The 11,083-nt window shown below is 70.1% G+C and overlaps 1 protein-coding gene across 1 annotated transcript; it reads right to left on the bottom strand.

Moving 5' to 3' along the window:
- Nucleotides 1-374: 374 nt before the first annotated feature.
- Nucleotides 375-4,696, bottom strand: LOC133755694 (chromatin assembly factor 1 subunit A-like). The gene is made up of 3 exons (XM_062185724.1): nt 4,429-4,696; nt 2,844-2,894; nt 375-1,291 (listed from the first exon to the last, which is right to left on the bottom strand). Exons 1-3 carry the CDS (start codon nt 4,694-4,696, stop codon nt 375-377), a joined length of 1,236 nt encoding a protein of 411 aa, XP_062041708.1.
- Between the last annotated feature and the right edge of the window lie 6,387 nt (nt 4,697-11,083).

Raw genomic sequence — 11,083 nt, 5'->3', positions numbered from 1 at the left:
ACCGCAGGTCACTGTCTCTCCTCTCTCTGTAACACTGCCATCAAGTAAATTATAAATAAATCTTTGCCTTTCAAATACTATTTTCTTTTCAAAGTCACGGAGATCTTCCATCTGCTGTCCACTTCCCGAAGGCCCCCACCAGGAGAGTCAGGATCCGGGAGCTCCATCCGGTCTGGGCCATCCGCTGCCGCCTCCCAGGGGCACCGGCGGGGAGCCGAGGTGGCACTGGATCCCGGCCCCGACGCGGGACGACGGCCTCCTGAGCTCAGGTCAGGTTGCAGACGGCGGCACGGGACCCGGAGCTGAGCACGGACCCCACTGCACCCTCAGACAATGTTGTCTCGCACTCACCGGGTGCCCCGACCCCCGCGCCCCTACAGACCTGCGCAGAGACAGGAAGGAGCGGAGCCACTGGGGGCTCTGTGGAGCACCCTGTGCACTGGGCGTGCATGAGCAAGGCCAGCAGCGCCCGCCACGCCGCCCCTCAGCCAAGTCCACGCACAGAGACCTAGCGACCCGGCGGGGGTACTCACCCTGTCGACGGGGGTGGAGCCAGGGGACGGGCTGCCCCGGCCGCGCCGCTTCTTGGGAGCATGCTGCCCCTCGGGGGAGCTGCTGGGCGAGGAGGCGCTCAGGGACGAGGGGCTGGGTGCAGGATCCGGCTCCGGCCGGTCGCTCTCGGAGGCGGGCCTGCTCCTGGCAGGGGTCGCGGCCAGGATGTCCTGCAGCAGCACCACGGGCACCTTCCCTCGGCACAGGATGCCACCAGCCGCCCGCCAACCGGCCCGGCCCTCCTGCGGGTCGCAGCGCCTCCCGGCGCCTCTGGAGCTGACGCCCCCCTCGTCCACAGCACAAGGACCCTCGGCGAGGGAATCTCCCAGCAACGCCAGCCCGGCCTTCGGAACGGCCTCAGGCAGCCCCGGCTGCTCTCTGACCCCGACTCCGTTCACTGCCTTCTCGGGGGCGGAGGCCTCGGCCTGGAGTGGACTGTGGCCGGCGGGGCTGGGGGGCAGCTCACACGAGTCCTCGGTCAAGTCTATGACGACCGCACCGTGGTCCACACTCTCCTTGGCTCTGGTCCGCAGGCAGCCGCCCAGCGGCCCCTCCCCGTTGAGCAGCGGGGGCCCGAGGCCGCCCTCGGAAGCCAGGCAGTCGTTCTCCACGTTGTCCAGCGAGCCGGCGAGCCGGGGGCCTGGTCTCCGCATGGCGCCCGCGGGGCTCCTCGGCGCCCCTGCCGTGGCCTCGTCTTTCTCCTTGGGCACAAGATTCAGGCGCTTGAACGGCAAACGGGCTGGAAGAGGAGGGGCGGCCGTTAGGGCAGACGGTGACCACCGGTCGGCGCCGTGACGCACTGGCCGCCGCTGTGCTATTCCACAAGCTTGGACAGCACCAACCCGGCTGGGCTCCAAGCCTCCCGCTCATCCCGTGCCTTTCCAACAGCAGGAGTCAGACGGAGACCAGGGGGCAGCCTGGGGCCCAGTGCGCAGGGCGCCCCCTTCAGAGCACCCGGATCTGAGTCCCGGCTCCGCATCCCGCTAAGGCGCCTGGGAGGCAGCCGCCGGCTCCCGGCCGAGTCTGTCACTCAAGTGGGAGACCCGGAGCGGGCGGGTTCCAGGATCTGGGCGGTGGCTGGGCCCGGCCCTGGTCATTGCAGGCATTTTGGGGGTGGAGCAGCAGCCTGTTTCTCCCTGCCTTTCGAATAAGAGCCCATAACTGCGACACCACGTGAGGGACCAGACGCCCTGGCTTTTAAAACCAGGAGGCCGGGGGTCCGCAGCTCGCTCATGGTCCTCCTGCTGTCACCCTCAACCCCACTGCCACCAACACCTGTCACTGTCACAGGGGGTCGGAAACCTGGTTAACAGCCAAGTCCTAAACCCAATAGGCGGCAGCTGTGTTTGTGGCACCGGCCGCCCACGGGAGCACCGGATCGAGTCCCGGCTGCTCCACTTCCGGTCCAGCTCCCTGCCAAGCACTAGGAGGCAGCAGTGACGCCTGAGTGCTGGGGCCCTGGACCCACGTGGGAGACCCGGATGGAGCGCCCGGCTCCCGGCCCCGGCCTTTGGAGATTCGAGGAGTGACCCAGCGGATGGAAGACCTCTCTCTCCTCCTCTCTCTGTAACTGCCTTTCAAATAAACAAATCTATCTTAAAAAACAACAAAACAAAAATGAAGCCACACCCGATACCCCCAGTTTGTGCACACAACCCAGCCGCGCCCCCTGGCCTGGAGGTGGACGCACCTGCGGCCTTGCACAGGACACGGGTGGGGACGTCTCTCTCTGCACCACAGCGGCTCTCGGCCGGGGCGGTCCTGAGACCCGGGGGACGCCTGGTTGTCCTGGCATCAGAGACGCGTCTACGCCCCTCACCCGGTCCCAACTGCCCCGAGGACGGGAGACCCCACTGTCCACAGAGCCGGCTCTGGATTCGCCGCTGGGGACGGAGAGACCTGCCCTGCTCGAGGGTCTCCTCCTGCTCCCCCCTCGGGGCTGAGCACCCGACCTGAGGACCTCAACCCGGAAAGGCTCCCAACTCCATACGGGCTCGGAGCGCGGACGCACAGCCAGGAGGGGAGAGCCGCAGAGGCCGCTCCCTGGCACGGGCAACGAGCATGGGCGTGAGGTGTGCACGCAGCACGGACGGCCTCGTGTTCAGACCTGGTCCAGCCCTGGAGAGCTCGGCACACCAATGCCCACTCCAAACTCCAGAAGCATCTAGAAGCTGGGAACGCTCCGGCCAGGGAACCTCAACTGTACCTGCAAAGACGCCACTGCCTCCCCGCCCCCCCCCCCCAGGAGCCGGCGAAGCTCCGCCCCCTCTGACCCCAGCCCGGAGAGTTACCTTGTATTAACTTCTTAACCGGGAAGGCGGCTCTGCCTTTGCAATCCATGGCTGCGAAGAAGAAAAATGTGTCAGAGGAGCTGTTAGCTACAGCCATGAAGTCAGGGGCAGCCCGGGCGCCCACCCTCAGCTGCCGCCCCAGGGGACACCCGGCCACAGCTCCCCGGTCAGCAGGTTCACTCGCCCAACGCCCACCACAGCCAGAGCTGGGCCAGGCCTGAGCTGGGAGCAGGGAGCGCCCCCTGCGGTTCCACCGCTCAGGACAGCAGGGCCCTCCTCCCCGCGCTGTGGCTCCAGCCACTGGCAGTGCGTGAGCACAGCACCAGGAACACGGCCCCTCCTCCCCCGCCCCAGCCGCAAGAGAGGCCCGGCTGGACGCTGGTCTGTCCAGACGTGACCTCGGGATCGGATGCCACCCAGCCCGGGGTGCCAGCCGGAGAGCAGCTCCGACTCCTGCCAAGGGAGCCGGCGTGCAGGGATCGCCCTCAGGAATTCTGGGAGAGCTGCCTGGAGCGGGTCAGACAGGGGCTGCCCAGAAGCCGCCGTGGCCACTGCCCGGGCTTGGGGAGTGAGAGGGGCAGGACGGAGTTGCCGTCCAGTGCCAGGCTGAGCCCCCGGCTCCCCGCCGCCCACACGGGGAACCGGGGCTGCACTCCCGGCCCCAGGCTCCAGCCGCTGTGGGCACTTGGGGACCGGACAGGGTGGTCTGCGAACCCCTTTCTTTTCTGCCAGTGTGATCGCCACAGGAGGTGCCGGCCGTGCACAGCACCCGGGCTTGGCCACAGCAGATGGCCACGGCGCCCAGCCAGCCCGTCCTCCCACCTTTAGTCACGGGCCCGGAACATCCCGAGGCCTGCTAGCCTCAATGCAAAGCGCTCCCAAGCAGGGAGGGGGCCGGGAGGTCGCCCCGGCCGCACAGCCGCGGGGGACACGGTGGCAGGGTGGGGTGGGGGGGCCGGGGATGCTGCTCCACCTCCCCAGAGGCTCAGAAACCCCGGGTCAGACAAGGCTGCTGCGTCCACCCGAGCAGGGCCTGGGCACCTGCTCTGAGCCCCGAGCGCAGGGGAGACACTCGACCACCAACTGACGTTTTCTGGGGGACCCCAGGCAGGCCAGAAGGACCCCTACTGTCACCGGCAGGGGCAGAAACCCGGGGGGCCCAGCTCCCTGGCGACCGCCACCATCCAGGCCTCGGACCTGGGCTTGCCCCCCCCACCCCCGCCCAGGCCCGGGCGGCCTCCTGCCTCAGTTTCCCCACCCGCTGCAGGCGCCGAGCTGCGCAGGGGGCGCCAAGGCCCTCGGTAACCCGCAAAGCCGGCTCTGGGGCCTCCGTGGGCCTCGGACGCCCGTCCTGGCCGCCCCCGAGGGCCCCGCACGGACCGACCGACCCCAAAGCGCCCCCGGGGGAAAAAAAACGAACGCGGCCGCGACAAGAACGTCGGCCCGCAGGCCGTTGCCCGCGATCCCGAGGCCCCAGGGCGCTGAGGCAGGCCGGCCGTCGGGAGGCCCCTCGCCAACCGCCGTCCCGGCCAGCGCGGGCCGCGCGCGCCGCGCCCCCCCCGCCTCCGCGCGGGCCCGCACCGACCTCCGGCCGCGGCCCTGGCGCCCGGCGCCCCGCACTCCGGCTCCTCCAGCATCGCCGCTGCGGCGGCTCGGGCTCCCCTCGGGCGGCGGAGGCGCGGACTCCGCTCCGGCGGCCGCTGCTTCTCGCCCTCCCGCCCGCGCCGCTGCTGCCGCGGCCGCTGCGCTCGTATTTGGCGGGAACCGCGGCGACCCCCGCAGCCCTCACGCCGATTGGGCGAGACGGCGTCACGTGACTGCCCGCCTCGGGAAGCGAGGACCGCCGGGAGCATCCTCGCGAGAACCGCGGCTTCCAGGCCTCCCACAGGCTCCCCCATTGATCGCAGGGCCGGGGGAGGGGCTGTCCAGCGGCGGCCTGCGATTGGCTGCGACGGGACGCGCTGCGATTGGGGGCGAGAGACGTCAAGCGGCGAGCCCGGCGTTGCGATTGGCGAAGCGCGTGGGATAGGTCTGCGGGAGGGCGGGCCAGCCTCTGACGTCACGGGAACGTGTGACGTAGGGCGCCGGTGACAACTTGAAAGCCGGAGTTGGACGAGAATTCGGAAGTGTGGCGTTTACCTGAGTCGGGGCTGGGCTGAACCTAGCGACAGCCGTGGGCCCTAGGCGTTATCAGGGGCCCCGGGGTCCCCGCGCTGTGCCGGCCCCAGCGCCCCGGCCCCGTGTCCACGCCCGGGCCCGTCCGCTCGGCTCCCGCGGGGCCGTGCCGCTGCGGCCGCCGCGTTGGGACATGCACTTGCAGACCCTTGATCCCCCGGGCCCGTCCGATGGCGGCTGCCTCCACGCTGGATAAATTACATCCGCGAACCAGACAAATTGACGCTGGGCGGGCCGGGCAGGTGCAGAGCCGGACACACCCGCGGCGGAGTCTGGACAGAGGCACCGACTTGCTTTCTTCCTTTTAAAGAGATGTATTTATGTATTGAAAGGGAGAGAGAGAGAGGGAGAGAGGGAGAGAGAGAGGTCTTCCATCCGCTGGTTCACTCCCCAGATGCCCGCCATGGCCAGAGCTGGCCCGATCCGGAGCCAGGAGCTCCATCCGGGTCTCCCACGCAGGTGCAGGGGCCCAAGCACTCGGGCCATCGTCCACTGCTCTTCCAGGCCACAGCAGAGAGCTGGACCGGAAGTGGAGCAGCCGGGACTCGAACCGGCGCCCATGGGGGATGCCGACCCTGCAGGCGGCGGCTTCACCCACTGCGCCCCAGCGCCGCCCAGGGATGCTAAGGTTTACTTTTTTATACGAGGGATTTGGAAGGCGGGGGGGGGGGGGTCTTCCACCCTCGGGTCCCTCCCCAGAGGCCCACAGTGGCCCGAGGCTGGGACGGCCGGAGCTCGGAGTCCGGAGCGCCCACGTGGGTTGCGAGGCTCTCGGACGCGGGCCGGGGGTCGGCCTGGGCTGGAGCGGCTGGGACTGGGGTCCGAGGTCGCAGGGGCCGCGGGCTCCCCGGGCGGCGGCTGACCCCGCCCCCGCCACGGTGCGGTCTGGAGCGAAATGACCGGATGAAGAAAGTGCGCTGTGTATGCGCTGCAGCCGTCCCCAGGACAGAAACCTCCCTTTCCGATAAAACGGGAGCGCGGGGAGCCATCCCGCCGGGGGAAGCCGCCTCCGACACCGAGGCCGCCGTTAACCGGAGCGCGGCGCCGACGGCACGGAGGGCGCGGGGAGGAGACGGCCTCGGCGGCCCCGTCGTCCTCCCGTGGACGGACCTGGGTCCTCCCGCCTCGGACTCGAGTATTACGATGAGTGCGGATTAGAGCGGATTACAATTGCGTCTTTGGAAAAGCTGGTGCAGCCAGGGGAGGGAGGGGAGGGGAGCAGGGGAGGGGAGGGGTGGGGGAACAGGGGAGGGGCGAGGAGAGAAGGGAGGGGTGGGGGAGCAGGGGAGCAGGGTGGCGGGGAGCAGGGAGGAAGGGTGGGGGAGCAGGGGAGCAGGGTGGCGGGGAGCAGGGAGGAAGGGTGGGGGAGCAGGGAGGGGTGGGGGAACAGGGGAGGGGCGAGGAGAAGAAGGGAGGGGTGGGGAGCAGGGCAGGGTGGGGGGAGCAGGGGAGGGAGGGGTGGGGGAGCAGGGCAGAGTGGGGGGAGCAGGGAGGGAAGGGAGGGGGAGTAGGGCAGGGGTGGGGGAGCAGGCAGGGAGGGAGGGGTGGGGGAGCAGGGCAGGGTGGGGAGCAGGGGAGGGAGGGGGTGGGGGGAGCAGGGAGGGGCGGGGGAGCAGGCAGGGAGGGAGGGGGGAGCAGGCAGGGGTGGGGGAGCAGGGGAGGGAGGGGGTGGGGGAGCAGGGAGGGGCGGGGGAGCAGGCAGGGAGGGAGGGGGGGAGTAGGGCAGGGGTGGGGGAGCAGGCAGGGAGGGGTGGGGGAGCAGGCAGGGGTGGGGGAGCAGGCAGGGAGGGGTGCGTTCGTCCGCCGCACCTGCGGACTCGGGCCGTCTGTCCTCTTTCTGCCGACAAAGCCCTTTTTTCAAAGCCTGCTCCTCGCGGTCTTCCGTGGGTGGGGTGAGAGGGAGCGGACGGCGCCCTTGTGCGGGGGTAACTCCTACGCCGGAGCCCCCCCCAAGCCCTCACCTCCCGGGCAGCACCTGCGCCGCCCCCCGTGGGGGGACCCACGCACCCTACCCTCACCCCCCGCCCCGCTCCGCCGGCCGAGGGGGTGGACCCCACCGTCCTTGCCCCTCCCCGTCGGGGCCACGTGGGGGGCGCTCAGCTCTGACCCCAGCGCCCTGAGCCGTCTCCCGAAGCCATCCTCCGCATCTTTTGGTGGGGGCCACTGCCCCCCCACGTCAGTGCAGGCATTGGAAACTCCAGCAGCTTCTGCGCCAGGAAGACATCCAGGGGGCCGGCGCAGGTGCAGTGCGCTGAGCCGCCGCCTGCAGGGCTGGCATCCCACGTGGGCGCTGGTTCGAGTCCCGCTGCTCCACTTCCCATCCTGCTGCCTGCTGTGGCCTGGGAGAGCAGTGGACGATGGCCCAAGTGCTGGGCCCCTGCACCCGCGTGGGAGACCCGGATGGAGCTCCTGGCTCCTGGCTTTGGATCGGCGCAGCTCCGGTCATTGCAGCCATCTGGGGAGTGACCCAGCGGATGGAAGACCTCTCTCTGTCTCTTCTCCCCTCCCTCCCTCTCCTTCCTCCCCCCTCTCATCCCCCCTCCCGCCTCTCTGTAACTCTTTCAAATAAATAAATAAGTAAAAATCTTAAAGAAAACCACTCAAGCATGACAGCCATTTCCACCTTGAAGTTCGAGCAGTTTCCTCATAGTCATTTTTCTCTTTTTGGATTCAATTACTCGTTTTGATTTGTTAGTAATGTCTAAGCCAATGTATTTTTACCAATAACAGTCGACCCAAAAATCAGTATTAACGGACAAAAATCAGTATTCATGGATCCAAAAAACCAGTATTAACAGTCTGGGGATGGGGGGGACGTGCGAGGGAGCGATGAGGTCAGCAAATTTCCAGCAGCAAGTGGGGTCACGCAGGACAAAGAGCGCAGAGATCGGGAGGGGTGCGGGGCCAAACTCTGCAGACTTGGCAGCCCAGGCTGGGAAACCTGGAGCGAGCTCCATGGGCAGCAGGTGGACTTTGTGCCGGGGACTGATAGAGACCGAGCTGTGTTCCAGAACAATCTTTCTGGCCAGGGAGAACTAGAAAGGGAGGGCACCAGCGAGGAGGAGGTGGAGCGGTGTGGAGGGAGCGGGAAGGTCTCCCGAAGGTCTCCCTTGGATCGCAATGGATGAGCCCAGGCAGGTGGGGGGAGAGGGAACTGAGCTCACACGGAGTTGGGTTTAGTTGAGATGGACAAATAAGTAGCTAGGGAATTTATATTGTCTTATTATATTTTACTTTATTTTATTGTATTTTTAATGTATTTTCTGGGGAATTATCAATACCCTAGGTATGTTCAGGCATCTTTCCTAAGACTGTAGGGCCGCCTCCGGGACGCCAGGGGCCGCTGCAGCCATCATGGCCCCTCTAGACTCGCCCTCGCGTCACTCGCTGACAGGGGGCGGCCCCCCGCGCGCCAGGCGTCCGGCGCGTGCGCAGTCGCGCCGCCAGGGGGCGCGCGTGCGCAGACGCGAGGCCGGAGGCGCGCGCACCGGAAGTGTGTGGTTGCCATGTAATATCCTGGCCGCGCGGGCGCGCGGGGAGCTGAGGCGGCGCCGGGGCGGGCGCAGAGCCGGCGAGCGGGGAAGCGCAGACGGCGCCGCCCGGAGCCGCTGAGGCGCGCGGAAGTTCGGCGGCGTCCGGAAGCCTCGGCCTGCGTGGTCCGGGCGGGGGCCCGGCGGCGGCGCTCAGCATGTCGGTGGCCGGGCTGAAGAAGCAGTTCTACAAGGCGAGCCAGGTGAGCGCGGCGCCGGCGGGGGCGGCGCGAGGTGGGCGGGGGGCGCCGGGGCGGCGCGGCCCCCCCCCCGTCCGCGCAGGCGCCCCGGGGGCCGCGAGGGGCGCGCGCTGCTCCCGGGGAGGTGGGCGGGGCCTGGTGCCGCGCGGGGGGCGCCCGCCCGCCCTGCAGGAGGGGGCCCGGCTGTGGGACCCGGGCGGGGGCTGGGCCTTGGGGCCGCCGGGCCCGTCCCCGCGGGGCTTCAGGGTCGTGTGCGCGTGCACCGGTGCCCTGGCGGGTGGGGCTCGGCCTCGCCGCGGGGGCTGCTCCGGCCTGGCCTGGCCCGGGAGCGGCGGGCCCCGGGTGCCGCTGTCCGGAGCCCCGGAGCCCAGCGTCCCCGGCTCAGGCTCGGTCCCCCGGGCGGCCGCGGGCGGGGGTGCTCCCCGAGTCCCCTCCTTGTTTGTCCCGGCGGCGCGACCCCAGCCCGCCCGGTCGGCTGCCTCCCTGTGCGGGGACTGACACTCAGGTGCGGCACAGGGGTCCCCCCCCAGCGAGTCCTCCGCCCGGGCACAGGGGTCCCCCCCCAGCGAGTCCCCCCGCCCGGCCACAGGGGTCTTCCTCCCCCCAGCGAGTCCTCCGCCCGGCCACAGGGGTCTCCCCCACACAGCGAGTCCTCCGCCCGGCCACAGGGGTCTTCCTCCCCCCCGCGAGTCCTCCGCCCGGGCACAGGGGTCTTCCTCCCCCCCAGCGAGTCCTCCGCCCGGCCACAGGGGTCCCCCCACCGCGAGTTCCACCGCCCGGACACAGGGGTTCCCCCCCGCGAGTCCTCCCCCGGCCACAGGGGTCTTCCCCCCCCCCCAGCGAGTCCTCCGCCCGAAGACCCCGCAGCGAATCCTCCCCCGGCCACAGGGGTCTTCACCCCCCCCCCCCCAGCGAGTCCTCCGCCCGGGCACAGGGGTCTCCCCCCCCCAACGAGTCCTCCGCCCGAAGACCCCGCAGCGAGTCCTCCCCCGGCCACAGGGGTCGTCTTCCCCCTCCCCAACGAGTCCCCCCCCCCAGGCACAGGGGCCTAACACCCTCCCCCCCCCCCACGCGCGCGCGAGTCCCCCCCGCCCGGGCACAGGCGTCCTCCCCACCCCCAGCGAGTCCTCCGCCCGACCACAGGGGTCTTCCCCCCCCCAACGAGTCCCCCCGCCTGGGCACAGGGGCGCTGTCTTCCTGCGGCACTGGGGTCTCCCCTGTCCTGAGCCCCTGCCCAGGCACTGACAGCGCTGCTGCTCGCCCGCGGGGGGTCCTGCTGGCCTGGGGGGGGGAGGCCGGGGCTGCGCAGAGCTGGCGCCTCGCCCCCACCCCTGGAATCGCCTGGCTCCCCCCCCCCCCGGGCACCCTGCGGCAGCGCCGCACCCCCAGTTCTCACCCGCTCGGTGGGCCCGAGCGCCCCCCTCCCCGGGAACCCCAGGGGTCTTTAAGAAGGTGGGGCCTTCCCGGGGCACTCTGATCCCTCCCTCCTCCACGGGGTATGGGAGCCCCTGGGGGTTTGCGGATGGACGACAGCCAAGGCTCGGGGCAGGGTGCACTGGGCTCTGGCCCATGAGGCGCAGGGCGGCGACCTGGGCACAGCCTAGCGGACTCCGCGTCCCCGCAGCACCGTCTGGACACGAGAGGGGGTCCTGGGCTGGGGCCGCGGAAGGGCGGGTATGGGTGACAGCAGGGGCAGGGCCACGCTCAGCACCGCCGGCGTCCGCGCAGCTCGTGTCGGGGAGCCCGGCCGTTCCTGGGAGCTGGCGAGCTCCACACGCCACGAGTCCGGGCGTTCCTGGGCCACGGGGTTCCTGGTTCCCGTGGCCCGGCCCTGGCGAGCCTTGAGGATGGCTAGGCCGGAGCTGCCGGGAACGCGGGCTGCGAGGGGGCGCGAGTTTGGGTGGAAAGACTGAGCGAGCGGGAACCACTACCGCGCCTCCCCTGGGCCCCGGACAGGAAGCGAGCTCCGGCCCCTGTGGGGGAGGCCTGGGTGCACCGGGGACCCCAGCCTGGCGGGGCCGTGGACCAGGGTCAGCAGGCTCGGGGGGTGTGGCTCTGTCAAACCTCTGTGGACAGAGGCTGGGGCTCGTGTGGGACGGGTGCGGGAGCCATGAGCCGGGCCGCACGGTGACTCAGAGCCGGGCCAGCCGGTGGGGCAGCTGCCGGCGAGCCTCGGGAGCGCCCCTCTGCCTCCGGAGGCGCGGGTTCTGCCCTCGCCGTGTCTCGGGGAGATGGGAACTGGGTTAGGCCACGGCAGCAGGAGGCCGGAGAAGACCGAGTGGCCTTTGCCGGCTTGTTCCGGAAGACGCGGGCACCGGCAGGGCTGCTCCGCGCG

The sequence above is a fragment of the Lepus europaeus genome, unplaced genomic scaffold, assembly GCF_033115175.1.
Source record: "Lepus europaeus isolate LE1 unplaced genomic scaffold, mLepTim1.pri SCAFFOLD_752, whole genome shotgun sequence".
NCBI lineage: Eukaryota > Metazoa > Chordata > Mammalia > Lagomorpha > Leporidae > Lepus > Lepus europaeus.
The sequence above is the reverse complement of the archived record's forward strand: the minus strand, read 5'-3'. Positions and strand labels throughout refer to the sequence as shown.

What these genes read in the sequence shown, in the direction of transcription:
- LOC133755694 (XM_062185724.1), bottom strand. Translation starts at nt 4,696, where the DNA reads ATGCTCCCGGCGGTCCTCGCTTCCCGAGGCGGGCAGTCACGTGACGCC. An exon ending in CGCCAGGGCCGCGGCCGGAG is followed by an intron (nt 2,895 to 4,428) that starts GTCGGTGCGGGC and finishes TCTTCTTCGCAG; the next exon opens with CCATGGATTGCAAAGGCAGA. An exon ending in GGTTAAGAAGTTAATACAAG is followed by an intron (nt 1,292 to 2,843) that starts GTAACTCTCCGG and finishes CTCCTCTTCCAG; the next exon opens with CCCGTTTGCCGTTCAAGCGC.